Source organism: Fusarium coffeatum (genome assembly GCF_003316985.1).
Source record: "Fusarium coffeatum strain FIESC_28 chromosome Unknown BRIP53273_contig_417, whole genome shotgun sequence".
NCBI lineage: Eukaryota > Fungi > Ascomycota > Sordariomycetes > Hypocreales > Nectriaceae > Fusarium > Fusarium coffeatum.
Window position 1 is genome coordinate 1 of NW_022158206.1, and position 14,404 is coordinate 14,404.

General features: G+C 50.2%; 5 protein-coding genes across 5 annotated transcripts; 3 read left to right on the forward strand and 2 right to left on the reverse strand.

The window, feature by feature from the left end:
• Nucleotides 1–727: 727 nt before the first annotated feature.
• Nucleotides 728–2,522, forward strand: FIESC28_11499 (uncharacterized protein; the record flags this gene model as incomplete). The annotated part of the gene is made up of 3 exons (XM_031165621.1): nucleotides 728–1,051; nucleotides 1,098–2,309; nucleotides 2,364–2,522. 3 exons carry the CDS (start codon nucleotides 728–730, stop codon nucleotides 2,520–2,522), a joined length of 1,695 nt encoding a protein of 564 aa, XP_031010316.1.
• Nucleotides 2,523–3,385: 863 nt separating this feature from the next.
• Nucleotides 3,386–4,585, forward strand: FIESC28_11500 (uncharacterized protein; the record flags this gene model as incomplete). The annotated part of the gene is made up of 2 exons (XM_031165622.1): nucleotides 3,386–4,441; nucleotides 4,493–4,585. 2 exons carry the CDS (start codon nucleotides 3,386–3,388, stop codon nucleotides 4,583–4,585), a joined length of 1,149 nt encoding a protein of 382 aa, XP_031010317.1.
• A 680-nt stretch (nucleotides 4,586–5,265) lies between these two features.
• On the forward strand, nucleotides 5,266–6,570 carry FIESC28_11501 (uncharacterized protein; the record flags this gene model as incomplete). The annotated part of the gene is made up of 2 exons (XM_031165623.1): nucleotides 5,266–5,414; nucleotides 5,469–6,570. The coding sequence occupies 2 exons, from the start codon at nucleotides 5,266–5,268 to the stop codon at nucleotides 6,568–6,570; spliced, it is 1,251 nt and encodes a 416-aa protein (XP_031010318.1).
• Nucleotides 6,571–7,395: 825 nt separating this feature from the next.
• On the reverse strand, nucleotides 7,396–9,447 carry FIESC28_11502 (uncharacterized protein; the record flags this gene model as incomplete). The annotated part of the gene is made up of 6 exons (XM_031165624.1): nucleotides 7,396–7,750; nucleotides 7,801–8,127; nucleotides 8,180–8,883; nucleotides 8,934–9,029; nucleotides 9,134–9,245; nucleotides 9,293–9,447. 6 exons carry the CDS (start codon nucleotides 9,445–9,447, stop codon nucleotides 7,396–7,398), a joined length of 1,749 nt encoding a protein of 582 aa, XP_031010319.1.
• A 967-nt stretch (nucleotides 9,448–10,414) lies between these two features.
• On the reverse strand, nucleotides 10,415–12,175 carry FIESC28_11503 (uncharacterized protein; the record flags this gene model as incomplete). The annotated part of the gene is made up of 5 exons (XM_031165625.1): nucleotides 10,415–10,666; nucleotides 10,716–11,297; nucleotides 11,348–11,797; nucleotides 11,850–11,856; nucleotides 11,913–12,175. The coding sequence occupies 5 exons, from the start codon at nucleotides 12,173–12,175 to the stop codon at nucleotides 10,415–10,417; spliced, it is 1,554 nt and encodes a 517-aa protein (XP_031010320.1).
• Nucleotides 12,176–14,404: the final 2,229 nt, after the last annotated feature.

Consider the following 14,404-nt stretch of genomic DNA (forward strand, 5'->3'; position numbering starts at 1 on the left):
TTATTATTATTATTATTATTTTCTTTTGTTCTTTTCCCTTTTTAGAGCATGGTAGCGACTCTTTTAGATTCGTGCGTCCAATGTTCTCATCAGACTTCAATTCCACAGTCGTAGTATCCTCCAGTCGGGGCACCTTTACGGTGAAGCGTCATTTCACGTCCAAATTGTTACCAGGTTAGAACATCAGAACCTTAGTCACTTACATTAAACACCCGAGTCATGCAAGGCTGACAGAATCTCGATCGACTCATTAAAGAATCATCAACGAAAAAAGTATAAATCGACAGAGAGAACAAATCAAGGGTCGCGGTAAACTACGTCGTGCTCAAAAAGTCATAGGCGTCATTAAACCTCCTAACGTCCATGACCTCACCAAAAACTCCACCACGACTCCATTGTAAAAAGACCCTACCAAACCAAGTTAGGTACACCATTGGTTAGACTCTGCAGCACGGCTCGACCCGATCAAGATCTACCGACGATGATCGATCCCCGTTGCCTCCTGCACTTCCGAATCTCTCACTAACAGAGAAAAGAAGACAAAGCTCTGTGCGTAGCTCTGTGCGTAGATCCAATTTAGTGATCCACGAGGTAGACTACCGTGCCTTTCTATGACACGATGATCATGACGACATATACGGTATCATTTCTCTATAGAATGGACGCCTCAAATCCCAATTTGGGTTTCTTGGCCTCTTGTTCAGGTTAATCCATCTTGGCGTTCAACATGAAGGAGTTACTTCGCGATACTATTTTCAGCCATATCCTACGTCTGCTGACGGGTGGGAGAGTGTTCAAGTATCCCGAGGAAGAAGATCCATCGCTATGGAAGAAATACGTACACGTTGAGAAGTCGGGTAATATGGCCAGGCATGGTCAGCCGCAGGCTCCTGAGGGTGAGAGGAGAGAGCAGACGAGGTCTGATTCTTCGGATACAGCTGTCTCTGAGGGAGAGGGAAGGACCGTGAATGAAGTCAGTGGGCGTGTTGTTGACAAGGAGAAGGGAAAGGATGTTCATGTCGTGGACTGGTATGGCCCTGATGATTCTGAAGTAAGTCCTCTATCTCCATGGCGCTACTATATACTGACAGATATAGAACCCCAGGAACTGGTCGCGAATCAAGAGATTCTTCATCACGTTCGAGATCTGCCTCCTCACATTCTCCGTCTACATCGGTTCAGCCATCTACACGGCCGGTTTAAAAGATGTCATGCAAGAGTTTGGCGTCTCTCAAGTCGCTGCCACTCTCGGTCTCACTCTCTTCGTCGCAGGCTACGGTCTCGGTCCCATGATCTGGTCTCCGCTGTCCGAGATCCCACAGATCGGTCGAAACCCTGTATACATTATCACATTGGCGTTGTTTGTCGTTCTTCAAGTGCCTACCGCCCTTGCTACGAACTTCGGTATGCTACTCGCGTTCCGATTCATCACCGGCTTCATCGGGTCTCCGTCACTTGCAACGGGTGGAGCGTCGATTGGCGATATGTACAAGCCAGCTAAGCGAACCTATGGCCTTGCTGTCTGGGGTGTCGGAGCCATCTGTGGTCCTACCCTTGGTCCTCTTGTCGGAGGCTTTGCTGCTGAAGCAAGAGGTTGGAGATGGACTATTTGGGAACTCATGTGGTTGTCAGGTGCCTCACTCGTGCTCTTCTTCTTTTTCCTCCCCGAGACATCACCCGCGAATATTCTTTACCGCCGAAGTCGTCGCCTGCGAAAGCTCACTGGCAACGACAAGCTCGTGTGTGAGGCTGAGCTCGCCACGCATGACATGTCCATGAAGGACATCGCGTTGATGACCCTGGTGCGACCCTTCCAGTTGAGTCTGGGCGAGCCTATCGTGTTCGCTCTCAACCTTTACATCGCTCTCATCTACGGTCTGCTATACATCTGGTTCGAGTCTTTCCCTATTGTCTTCGGTGAGATCTATGGCTTCTCTCTGGGCATCCAAGGTCTTGCCTATCTCGGCATCCTGGTTGCTGTTTTTGTTGTTCTGCCCCCGTTTGTGTGGTATCAGCACAAGTACATCGAACCCAAGTTCAATGATGATGGAGAACTCAAGCCCGAGTGGAGATTACCTCCCTCATTCGTCGGTGCCTTTGCGATTCCTATCTGCCTTTTCTGGTTCGGCTGGTCGTCGCGTGCTAGTATTCACTGGATCGTCCCCATCATCGGCACCGGATGGTTCTCTATCGGAGCGTTCCTACTGTTCAATTCCGTACTGAACTACCTGAGCGACGCGTATCCTGAGTATGCAGCTTCAGTTCTCGCTGGCAATGATTTCTTCCGAAGTTCATTCGGTGCTGGTTTCGTAAGTTCATTCCACAACTATAGGGTATACGGATGACCTGCTAACAACTTGTAGCCTCTATTCGCATCGGCTATGTACAAGAACCTCGGGGTCGGTTGGGCTAGTTCAACCTTGGCATTCATCTCCATCGCCTTCATCCCCATCCCGTTCGTCCTATTCAAGTACGGAGAAAAGATTAGGCATAAGAGTAAGCATGCTCGTCACGACCTGTAAACTTGAAGGAGTATGAACATTGGGGGTTGTATTGGGGGCGGGATACACGGGAAGTGGATATTAAAGAAAAATAGAATGTGATTAGAAGGGTCCCATAATCTTAATAGCGTAACTTGGAAGTTAGTTTATAGGTGGATTAAATACAGTTGCGGATGTTATCGAATTAACTTCGATGTCCTCGTATGCGCGTATCGCTTGCAGTTACGCGACCAAAGAACAGCAGAGAAACGAAAGGGATACCCAATTAAGCTTAACGCGCAGATAAACACCATAAGATCGTCTACTATGGCAGTAGATCTGGTCCCAACTTCAGATGAATATCTGCCGTAGGGTAGCATACTGCAACACACTGTCCAGCCAAGCCGCAGTACGCTTAAAACGGCTTCTGCAAAAGCGGAAGACATGGTCTTTTCAGGCAAAAGAGCATCTCTGCATGACTGTTGGTCACGATCGCAATTCAACGGTCGCCAATGCAGGGGTGATATCCACTTCATGCAGATCCCGGGGTCCCCTGCCGAGTCTGAAACGATCCGCTTGGTGGAAAGCCTTTCTTCCTTTAGGGTCTGTTCCCCGGCGATGCTACCTAAGACGGTAATTGTGAGCTATAAAAAGTGGCAAAGGAGAGAAAGAAATTTGATATCCGTTGGATACTTGCGTTATTGCCTGCCTGTCAGATGTCACGGATGAACCATCGTCCTAATCTAAAATGAACAAACATGGATGTAGTGGATCGTGCTCACGCCATGTCAACTCAATCGAAATGAATAAATACTTTAAAATGCCCACTGGATGTCATTGGAGATTTTAGACTATCGATCTCGAGTCGACAACTTCTTCACTCTCGTTCCTTGTCTCTTCTCGCCATGAAGTTCCAGTCTCTCTGCCTCGCCCTGGCTTCGGCCAATGTCGCCCTCGGCAACAACCTGTTGGCCAACCTGGCTGACTCTTGGATTCGCAACAACCATGAGACCCAGCGTGCCTACTGGTATGGTCGTGCCGTCGTCTTCGAGGGTTACGAGGCCGCCATCGAGCTGACCAAGAACCAGACCCTGGTTGACTGGTACCGCGACCAGATGGACTTGGTCGTCGCCGACAACGGAACCATCATCAAGTACGACATGACCAAGTACTCGCTTGATAACTACCGTATCGGCATGAACTTGCTGTGGTGGTACAAGCGCACTGGCGAGGAGAAGTACAAGAAGGCTGCCGACTTCATCCGTGACAGAATCAACCAGCACCCCAGAACTCCCACTGGCGGTTTCTGGCACCGTGAGCCTACATACCCTGACCAGATGTGGCTCGACGGTATCTTCATGGCCGACTCTTTCTACGCCGCCTGGACCAAGGAGTTCGATGCTAAGAACACCACCGCCTGGGACGACATTGTCCTCCAGTGGGACAAGATCCAGGAGGTCACCATTGACAAGGAGACCGGCCTTCCCGTCCACGGTTTCGACGAGAGCAAAACCGCCGTCTGGGCCAACCCCAAGAACGGTGCTTCTCCTCTCGTCTGGTCCCGCGCTGTCGGTTGGTACTTCTGGTCCCTGATCGAGGTCCTCGACGTCTTCCCCAAGTCTCACCCCGGTTACAAGCGTCTCCGCACCTACTACAAGGATCTCGCCTCCGCTCTTCTCCGCGCCCAGGGCCACGAGAGCCACCTCTGGGAGATTGTCATGAACAAGGAGTACGAGGGTGCTGAGGGCAACTACATCGAGTCTTCCGCTTCTGCTATGTTCACCTACGGCTGGTTAGCTGGTCTCCGCCGCGGTTTCCTCGAGGAGGAGATCTACACCAAGCCTGCTAAGCAAGCCTACAAGCGCCTCTACCGTGACTTTGTCACCAAGCACAAGAACGGCACTCTGACCTGGGAGGGCACCGTCGAGGTTGGATCTCTTAACAGCGATGCTTCTTTCGAGGTAAGTCACATTTTACAATGCCATGATATGATCTTTACTAACTGTTTGCAGTACTACACTGAGGTTGAGGTTGTTCCCAACGATACCCGAGGCCACGGACCTTACATGATGGCTGTTTACGAGTGGGAGGTTCGCAACAAATAAGCGAAACGCGTATATATGTATGAGTGAATGATATGAGTGTATAGCGATCATCATTAGACCATATAGATTTTTGACTGGGGAGTTGAGCTATGTCTGAGCCGACTTAACCTTGGTATTATCTAATTCTACGTGCTGCCCTGTGCGGTACATTTGTCGCAATTGCGGCGCTTCCAACAACGTTCTTTCCCTCAATTGTTATGTGAGACGGTACCCAATGTTTTCGCGGTCCTTCTTTGAGGTCATGGGAATTAATTGGTGTTGAGGTTGGTTTGACGAACGCGACGCGACGTGAATTGCAGGTCTGACGTCAGAGTGTCCAGCTGATAGCGTTAGCTAGCATTAGTCCAGGAACCGCAGCCAAAAGACCCAACACAGAACAGCGACAAGCCTTCGGTAAAGAATATCCAATTTGCTTGAATCCCGACGCAGTATTTAGCTCAGGCTTGTTGAGAATAAACTCAATCAATTGTCATTTCAGTCGCTTTGCATTCCAACGCGAGTCGAGTTACGTCATGGAGGCCCGCTTCCGGACTTACGTCATGTCTCAGCTGTCACTGTTACTGTCAGCTCCAATCCTCAACTTCACCCTTGGACCTTCTTATATCCGACCGGACTGTTGAACAACAAACAAACAACAAATCTATCGTCCACTCCCAGACTAAACAAACGCACAACACACAATGGCAGAAGTCGCAGCAGGTGTGATCGCAGCAGAGCAGGTCGTCTCGACAGGCCTCGAAGTCGGCGCAGCAGCTACGGTCGCGAAACCTACACAACCTCTCACAGCTGTCCTAAGCCAGATTGCTTCAACTCCAGAGAAGGACAACTCGTAAGACGACCTGGACTGTGACAAGATTTTATGCTGATGCTGACTTAGACACAGGCTCTCCCTCGCACGCTCCCACCACACAGTCACCGTGATCGACGGTAAGGCCTACATCTTTGGCGGCAAGAAGGACGACGGCAAGCTCTGCAACAATGACGTCCATGGAATCGCTATTCTGGGCGAACAAAGAGTCGAGGGCGATAGCGAGTACGCGTGCTACCCAGCCGTTGGCGACGAGGGACACATCCCACCTCCACGAGTCAACCATGCCGCATGTGCTCGTCGCAACACTATGATTGTCTTTGGTGGACAGAATGCAGAGGGTCATGCAGCTGACGATGAGTTTACACTCTGGGAATGGGAGCCCACGGCTGCTCGATGGGCGGCGATAGATGCAGCTGGAAAGGCACCTCAGTCTCGACACAGCCACCAGATCTTCTACGATGCGAAGAAGGATAATCTGATTTTGCACGGTGGCTACGAGAACGATCAGCCATCCACAGGTACCTGGCTGTTTGACTTCACAACACGTTTGTGGCATGTCCTACCAGATGCCCCAGCTGCACCTCTGGCCTCGCAATTTGTCGAAGGAACTCTGTACTCCATCAGCGCCGAGTCCGATATCCATGGCTCAGTCCACTACATCAAGCCCGGTTCTATCCAAGACGAATCTGTCGACAAACTTCCCGAATGGACAACCGTCGACTTCCCCTCCAATCCTATCGTTCCTGGCCCTAGACCCCGCGTAGGCAGCGCCTTGGTCCCCGTCACAACCGGCCTCGGACGTCGCTACCTTCTGTACCTCCTCGGCAGCCGCCAAGACGCCGAGATCGCATCCACAGACAAGACATACACTGAAGACCACCCCTTCTACTCCGACATGTGGACTCTGCAGCTACCCTCCGACGAATACAGCGCTACGCGCGTGAAGGACGCCATCCGTGGTGCTATTCCTGGTGTCGAGTCTGGTGCGTTTAGCTGGCATGAACTTGAGATTGCTCCAGCGGAGATGACGCAGGAGGCCGGAAAGGTTCATCCTGGTCCGAGAGGGTACTTTGGCGCAGACACATGCTTGAATGGCAAGGGAATTCTGATGTGGGGTGGTGTCAATGCGAAGGGTGAGACTGAGGCTGATGGCTGGTTGTTGAAGGTTTCTTAGAAGTTAAATCGTCTATGCTGGCGCAGAATAGTGTATTATGAGCGGTGCGCAAATGGTAAGGGAAAATGCTAATTGTTAAGAATAAACGAAAACAGTCAAGTTGTATAAAACTTATCGGCATTCATAATGTCCTTGAGAGCACGAGATACCATCATTTTACGTCAAGCAATATCTCATGGTGAATGACTGAATTATGCTGTCACGATAACATCCGTCAATGACGTAGTAGCCTTAGTCAGCGTAAATTTCATCATGACACCCATCGTGGCCAATTCTCTTCACACTCACGCATCCAATTAGCAAACAACCTCAAATTCGCTGAATAAATATGAATCGCGCTATCCTTACAAGAAGGCTCAGGGCCACAGCCACTAGAAGACCAATCTGCACAACCTCTCCTCGCGCCCTGTCCAATAACACAAAATCCGAGCCTCAATCTCAGGCTACGACCCAGACACAGTCAAAGAAGCAGGACTCTACAACACCAAAAGACACAACCAAGATGGCGACTCATAAGAAAAAGACACTGGCAGAACTGGATCAGGAATTAAGAGAGAAGCTCGAAGGCCTCTCGGGAGAAGGCGGTGGTGCTGGAGTTGAATATGAGGGTGGAAAGGCAGAGGGGCTTAAGAGAGGTGTCAAGTCGAATATGTTTAGGGTGATATGAAGCTGCTGGGGGGCTGTAAGGTACACGAGGGATTTCATTTCCAGTGGAGTCGTGGAATCTCAACTTAATACAAACTGCATAATATTCAAGTCTGGAGTCGTGACTAAACTATCCCAGCCAGACAGAGAAGAAAACTACCTATACAAAACACGCTCGAACTAATGATTCTCGGTTTTAGCATCTTGAACAGTCTCTCGCACCACGACTGGCTCAACCTTGCCACCAGCCTTATTCTCATCAATCTTTGCTTCATCAACCTTGGCCAAGTCGACTGTTTTGAGGGCAAACATGACGACAAGCATAGGCGCAAGCGCACATGTCGCAGCGATGGCAAGAAGCCTTTGCGTCTCGCGGTACGACTGGTCAATGGCCGCCCGAACAGGTGTGCCTTTTGCGAATTTCTGAGCGACAACGATAGACTTGTAGATCTTGAAGGCATTGGCTTTGGCGCTTTCGGGAAGGTAGGTTGTGAGTTTCTTGGGGAGCATGTTGTTCCAAATTGCGCCGCCGACACTGGAATGATTAGTAGGTTGTCCCATGAAGAGTGAGAGAGGGAAGCATACCTGGTACCGACAGCAGCACCAAAGTTCATTGCTGCGTAGTAAACGCCCGTGACAACAGGGACATCCTCCTTGGCAACAAGAGCCTGGATGGAGACTTGGGCAGCTGTTTGGTAGAACGCCCGACCAACTCCTACAAGCGCCTTTGCGGTGATAAAAGAAGCTTCGTTGGCGTGGTCCCCGTTCATGTCTACCAGATAAATCATCAGGCCTTGTCCAAGAACGCAGAAAGGAACACCGATGAAGACGAAGATTTGACTGCGCTTAGTATACTTCATGAGTACACCTACGAGGACGGAGGCAATCTGGAATGCCACACGGAGAGCATTGCTAGGCAATTGAGTTAGTAACACGCATATTTGCGTTTATTCTGTGAACTTACTCAATGCGCGTAGCGTGACCGGGGCTGAAGCCTCCAGCAACCTGAAGATAACTAGGGAAGAAGAGTGTGAAGCAAGAGTAGTGAAAGAAGTCAAGCATAGACAAGACACAGGCTGCCACAACCGTTCGCTCTTTGATCATTCGGAATGGAACAAAGGGGACCTTTGCAAACTTTGTATCCCAAACAAAGAAGCCAGCAATCACCACGACTCCGATGATGAGCATGGCTATGTAGCCCCCTTGATCCCAACGGTCGCTGTTCTTAGCGCCAGTAAGTGATAGTGGAATAAGAGTCAAACCAAGACCAACGACGAGCAATATGGCACCGGCGATGTCGAGGTCCACCCAGACAAGGTTAACCACACGCTTCCTCAAGGACGTAGTCTTATCTGCAGCATCCCAAGCGCCCTTTCTTCTATATCCAGCCTTTCGAGCCTTCCTTTGTAGGATATAAAGTGTAATGATCAGAGGAGCAGCGCAGAAAGGAAGAATGGCAGCCCACATTCCGTACCCCCATCGCCAAGTTGAGTGCTTGAGAACACTATCTGCGACGATCGAACCGAGATAAAGTGTTGGGATCGAGGCGATCGATTCGGGGAGGGAAGTCCAGAGACCGCGGTTAATGAGGCTTGTTGTGTCTGCGATGAAGACTTGTTGCATTATTACGTAGCCGGTGTCGCCGATTGACTCGAAGATGCCTCCAGCCTAGAGATTGTCAGTACTGATCAATTAAATCTGGGATAGCCGAGACTTACGATGTAGGTCGCAATATTCTGGCATGCTGCGTACATGATTTGTGAGATAACAAGGAAGAGGATCGAGAAGGTAAGGCCCTCAGCGCGACCAAAGACCTGCATCCTGTCAGCTAATGCATAGTATGCTCTAGAAATGGAATACTTGCGTTGGAGAATTTGGCCATGATGGGATATGTGACCAGCCCAATGATCGTTCCTACTACATTCGCAGTAGCGAGAGCTGAGTGTCTCTGGAAGGCTGATGTCGCGTACGCATCGTAAACTTTGGTGGCATATTTGAGGAACGAGGTGATGAATGCCGTGGCAAATAGACTGTCTAAGTCAGTTTGGTATTGGGAAATAGGAGGTCCGTAACATACCCAGTAAAAGCAATAATCAAGGCCTTCTTGGACCATGACTCTCTGAGAATATCTGTATTGTCGGGAACATGCTTCTCGTGTGTCGAGGTCGCTTCCTTGCGCGCAGCTTCAACATCGCCTGAGCTGCGTTGTTCTGAACTGTTATCAGCCGCCATTTCAGTGTTTCTCACAGAAGATAGCAAAGAATTTCTTGACTGGATGAGCCGCAATCACCAGTTTATATCTGTTGATCACCCACGGAGCGATTCCGCTCACCCACAACCCGTCAGGCCACTAGCCATGTCGTGGGTCCATCTAATCTTATCAGATCCGCAGTTGATCTTCGCGCCATTGGCTGCCAGAACCCGGAGGTAAATCGTATGGGTCGACAAGTGGTGCAAAAAAGCCTCAGGTTTGCAAGACCTTCTCGAAGCTTGACTGACTTGGGGATAGTTCTCGGATCTTTCACGCTGGTTGCCACTTGCTCGCTTCGGAGACGAATAGGGGCTTCTGGTCAGAGATTTTCGGGTTTGAACTTCTGGAAATTGTCGGATTGTCAGCCTACTGCAACGGTCTTTTTTGCGATATTCGGATGACAGGTGATCGATCTCAGTTGCGATGGGTTTGCCACCAACCTGAGAAGGCACCCTGCAGGATCATCCGATGCTCATCTTATCAGATCATCGTGATCGATCGAGTCAGCCAAGTAAGCTCATGATCTTGGTCCCGAACTGACTTGGCGAAGAGAACGAGCTCGCTCCTTACGAGGTGATTGTTAGGTCACGAACGTTCACCCTCGAAGTCTTTACTGGACGGGACGAGATGCCGTTTATCGGAGGCTGAAAGGTGTTGCAGGGTCAGCTCCACGCTAGAATTCAGCTTAGACGAGTTGCCTGATACGGACAAGAGGCCAAAGTCACATGCTAAGAGAACTCGGGAAGTGATTCTTCAGACGAAAGACGTTAAACTTTTGAGGAAAGGAATTCTATGACGATAGGTATGACAACCTTCTAATTACAATTTTCATATCTGGGAAAGGTCATCTAGACAAGTGATCTAAACAAAATGGCATCCAACACCTGCAATGCATGCTTCTTAACACACTCCGAAATTCCAACGTGGTCTTAACGATAGAAGGCCAGTCTACTCAAGATTGTTGGGAGTCTTTGCTCGGATCTTGGGTCCGTACAAACAGAATATGACCGGCACAGGCACAAGCACTAGAGCCAGGAAAGCCAGAATACTGTTACCCCAGCCAAGGCCAAGGTCGTCATACATGGACAAACCAGCTAAAGGAAGCAGGGCACCAGCCAGAGATCGAAGGACAGTCATGGCGGCAACCACTGAAGCCGCATACTGGATGTAGGCATCGACGAGGTATGTTTGCAGGCACATCTAGTTGTGTTAGCAATGATACAAAACAGGTGATAAAGCTGGGGCTTACCATAATACCCATAAGTCCAAAGCAGAAAAGGGCAACGCCAATCATAGGCACAATCCAATGCGTGTGCTGATCCGTCGACCAACCGTACCAGAACAAAGAAGCAACAATGAGCAAACCAGAAGGTAGCGTCATCCAGATAGGCAGTCGGTCCTCAGGCACCGTCTTGCCATTCTTGGCAATCTTCTTCTTTACAACAATATCCGTCAAGACTCCAAAGGTCATTGTGCCGAAGAGCATACCGATACCAGTAGGGAGGTAGGCCAGACCGACTGTTCCTGTTCCGAAACCGTACTGCATGGCGAAGACGAAGGTGAAGGTACTGAACATTAGGTATAGCACACCGTAGACGATAGCCACGTAGAGTGAGAGGATGAAGACTGGAAGGTGAGTTACAAGGAGTTTCATCGGGCGGATGATGGCACCCTGGAAACGCTGCTTGGCTGTGACGCCAGCGACGTCCAGTACAGAGTAGAGATCTTGGTTGCCTGTCTCCTTTCGGAGCTTCTTTGCCTTCTTACGAAGAAGGATAGGTGCGTACGTCTCCGGTGCAACAAAGTAGCAGAGGACCATGACAACACCAGTCTATAATGTTATCAGCACAAGCATTTCCCCTTTCGAATTAGACAACTTACGAAGATAGCAATCACCCAGAACACCCATCGCCATCCAATAGCTTGAACCATGTAACCACCTGCAAGCGGTCCAATACAGGGTCCTAGCAAAGGTCCCATAGCCCAGACAGCCATGGCCTTACCTCTCTCCTGCACAGGAAAGATATCAGAGATAGTGCCACTACCGTTGGTGATGGGCGTGGAACCAAAGAAGCCCATCAGGAAACGGAAGACGATGAGCATGGGCATGTTCTGGCTCAGGGCGGTGCAGATGGTCATAATAAGGAAGAGGACGTTGGCTACGTTGAAGACGATGGCACGGCCGTATGTTTCGCTAAGGGGAGCAGCCAAGAGAGGACCGAAAGCGAAGCCGAGGACGTAGACGGAGACGACGAAGGTGGCGATGTTGCGGTTCGAGGTTTCGAATTCCCGCATGATGTCTGGGACACCGGGTGCGAACATCGATGAGCCCTATACAAGTTAGGCATACGGCATCAGATATCTCTTGAGTGTCGGTACATACGAGGGGTCTGAATTCTGTTAGTCAACTAATACATAACCAGGCGGAGATGGGGTCTCAACTTACGTTAGAAGGGTCATAACCGACAAAGCACCAATACAAGACCACTTCTTCTTTCCAGACCAGTTCATGGGATTGTTGGGATCATCGGGTCCATCCCATCCAACAGCGTTGGGATCCTGTGGCTGCACAACATCTTGCTCCTTAGGCGCCTCTTCATCCCGCACCTTACCTGTCACACTGACATTATCCGAGGGTGTAAGCGTTCGTTGACTTCCAGGTCGAACATCCTCCATCTCGATACTCTTTGAAGAATCGTTCGTAGCCATGATGTCTCAAGAACCAAGAATATGATCAAGCCAAGATAGAGAAGCCAAGTAGGGTTGCAAAGGAAGGAAATCTATTTGAGTGCACCACGTTTGACAACGATGCAAGCCACTAACTAATGACCAAAGCGAAACCGACCAACAAGACGAGACTAGCAGCCAATCAGAGTATCAATATGCAAGGTATCGGAGATGATCAAGAACCCGATGCGAATAGGATATGCGACGGTTTTATGCGGGACCCCACCCGGGAATCAGATCTGCCGGACCGTTAGTTATGCAACTTCGCCGACTTTGTGCAGAGTTATGCAACTTTCGGCCGGAACGCCCCTATTTTCTGTCCCGGCCCACGGACCCTTATGCAAACGAAGGGAATTTTTTTATTGGGGGTTTCAGGTCTTTTAAAACCCGCGGACTGAGGCCCTTGAGTATCCGCGGATTGAATGACTCGTGAATAATGTTATCTGCCTATTTCGCTTCGAGAGTTGCCGGTGCAAATAGGCAATGCAATGGCTGAAGTGTCTCATAAATGTGCAGAAGACCTGTCAATGATTCGAGCCCGTCGGCGGCTTTGCTCCGGATACAACCGTGGCTTGGCGGTAGATTAGATAGGCTATCCCGATGAGACACACACTGATCATCTGCAGTACGGTCGGGTTCCCTTGATCCTCGCCGTCTTAACAACAATCACGACGATGGTCTTGTTAAGTAATGAGTGATAAAATCGTGTATTAAATCGTATGTAATTAATTTATAAGTCTAACCAAGGTATCCGATCTTGGACATTAAAATCTTGCCCATCCACATCCACTCTAAGACTTGCGCTTTTGCATAACCTTCTTCAGCGGGTTCTTGCCCCGGAATCGCAGCCATGTGGCGAAATAAACAACAGCATAATTAAACGCGATAAAGGCGCAGAAGATGCCAAAATCGCGCCAAATGTGTCGGTAGTACACACTAAAGCTAGCGCCGAATTCATCACCGGTCGCATATTGACAGAATTCGCAGAAGCCATCTTGGCCAGTGCGAACGTAGCCACCGGCGCGCTCAATGAATGACTGAGTGTACTCAGAGCACGATTGACCTGAAGGAGGCTCAAAGCGCGCAAACTCACCCTCCTCACAGCGAACAGGCTGGTCATGGATCGCGGCGGCGAGGAAAGCCTCGAGGAGGTAATGGAAGGGTGTGAGCCAGTACATCCATTCACGCCAGAAGGTGGGCAGGCCTTGGGGTGGGACAACAACACCACAGAAAGATACAACGAAGAGGAAGAAAAGCGGGACTAGAAGAGATGCAAGGAGTTCGTTGGGAGCGAACGCAGCAATGGCTTGTCCGAAACTGGTATAGTACAGCTCAAAGAGGAGGACAAGCAGGAACGCGAAGCCTGAGATGAAGCTCGGTGCCCGCCAGCCAAAGACACCCCACCACCAACAATTGAAGTAGATACCACCCGCGACAATACGGTAGGGAATCTCAACGACGATGGCAGCAGTGGTCCAGGCGAACCAACTGTAGATCTTGGCGTTGTTCTCACGCCACTGAAAGATCTGACGAGACTTGAGGAAGACGGGCTGTAGCTGCTGGATGAGCGGCGGGCTGATGGTAAGCGTCATGAAGATGGAGAACAGTCTGTTCTGGTAATCAATTGATGCGAAGCCGACCTTGTAAAAGGTGAAGCAGTTGAAGAGACCAGTAGCGACGTGCAGCATCATGTTACCGAAGATGTAGTCGGGTGATCGCCAGTAAGAGATGAAGCTGCGACGAACGACGGCCCATGTCTGGGTGGTATAAGGCATAGCATACTCGCGATCGTCCTTGAGACTCTTGGAAGGCTCGACGTTGCGACGGCGCTCAGTCATCTCCTCAATCTCCTGCGCACGCTTCTCGCGCTCAGAAGAGTTGGCCCAGATGTCGCCCCAGTCCTGTCCGTCGTAGTCGGGGTTACCAGCGCCAATGGCATCGAGCATGTACTCGGCAGGGTTGGCATGAGGAGGACATTTGGGACCGCCGTTGGACTCGAAGTAACTGATGAGGTTCTCCGAGTCGTGACCGAGAGGACCGTGGAATACTACGCGACCACCTGACTTAAGAAGAAGAAGCTCGTCGAAGTTCTCGAAGAGGACAGCGGAGGGTTGATGGATTGTGCACAGAACAGCTTGGCCTGCGTCTGCGAGCTTGCGAAGGAAACGGACAATGTTGAAGGCAGCACCGGAGTCGAGACCAGAGGTAGGC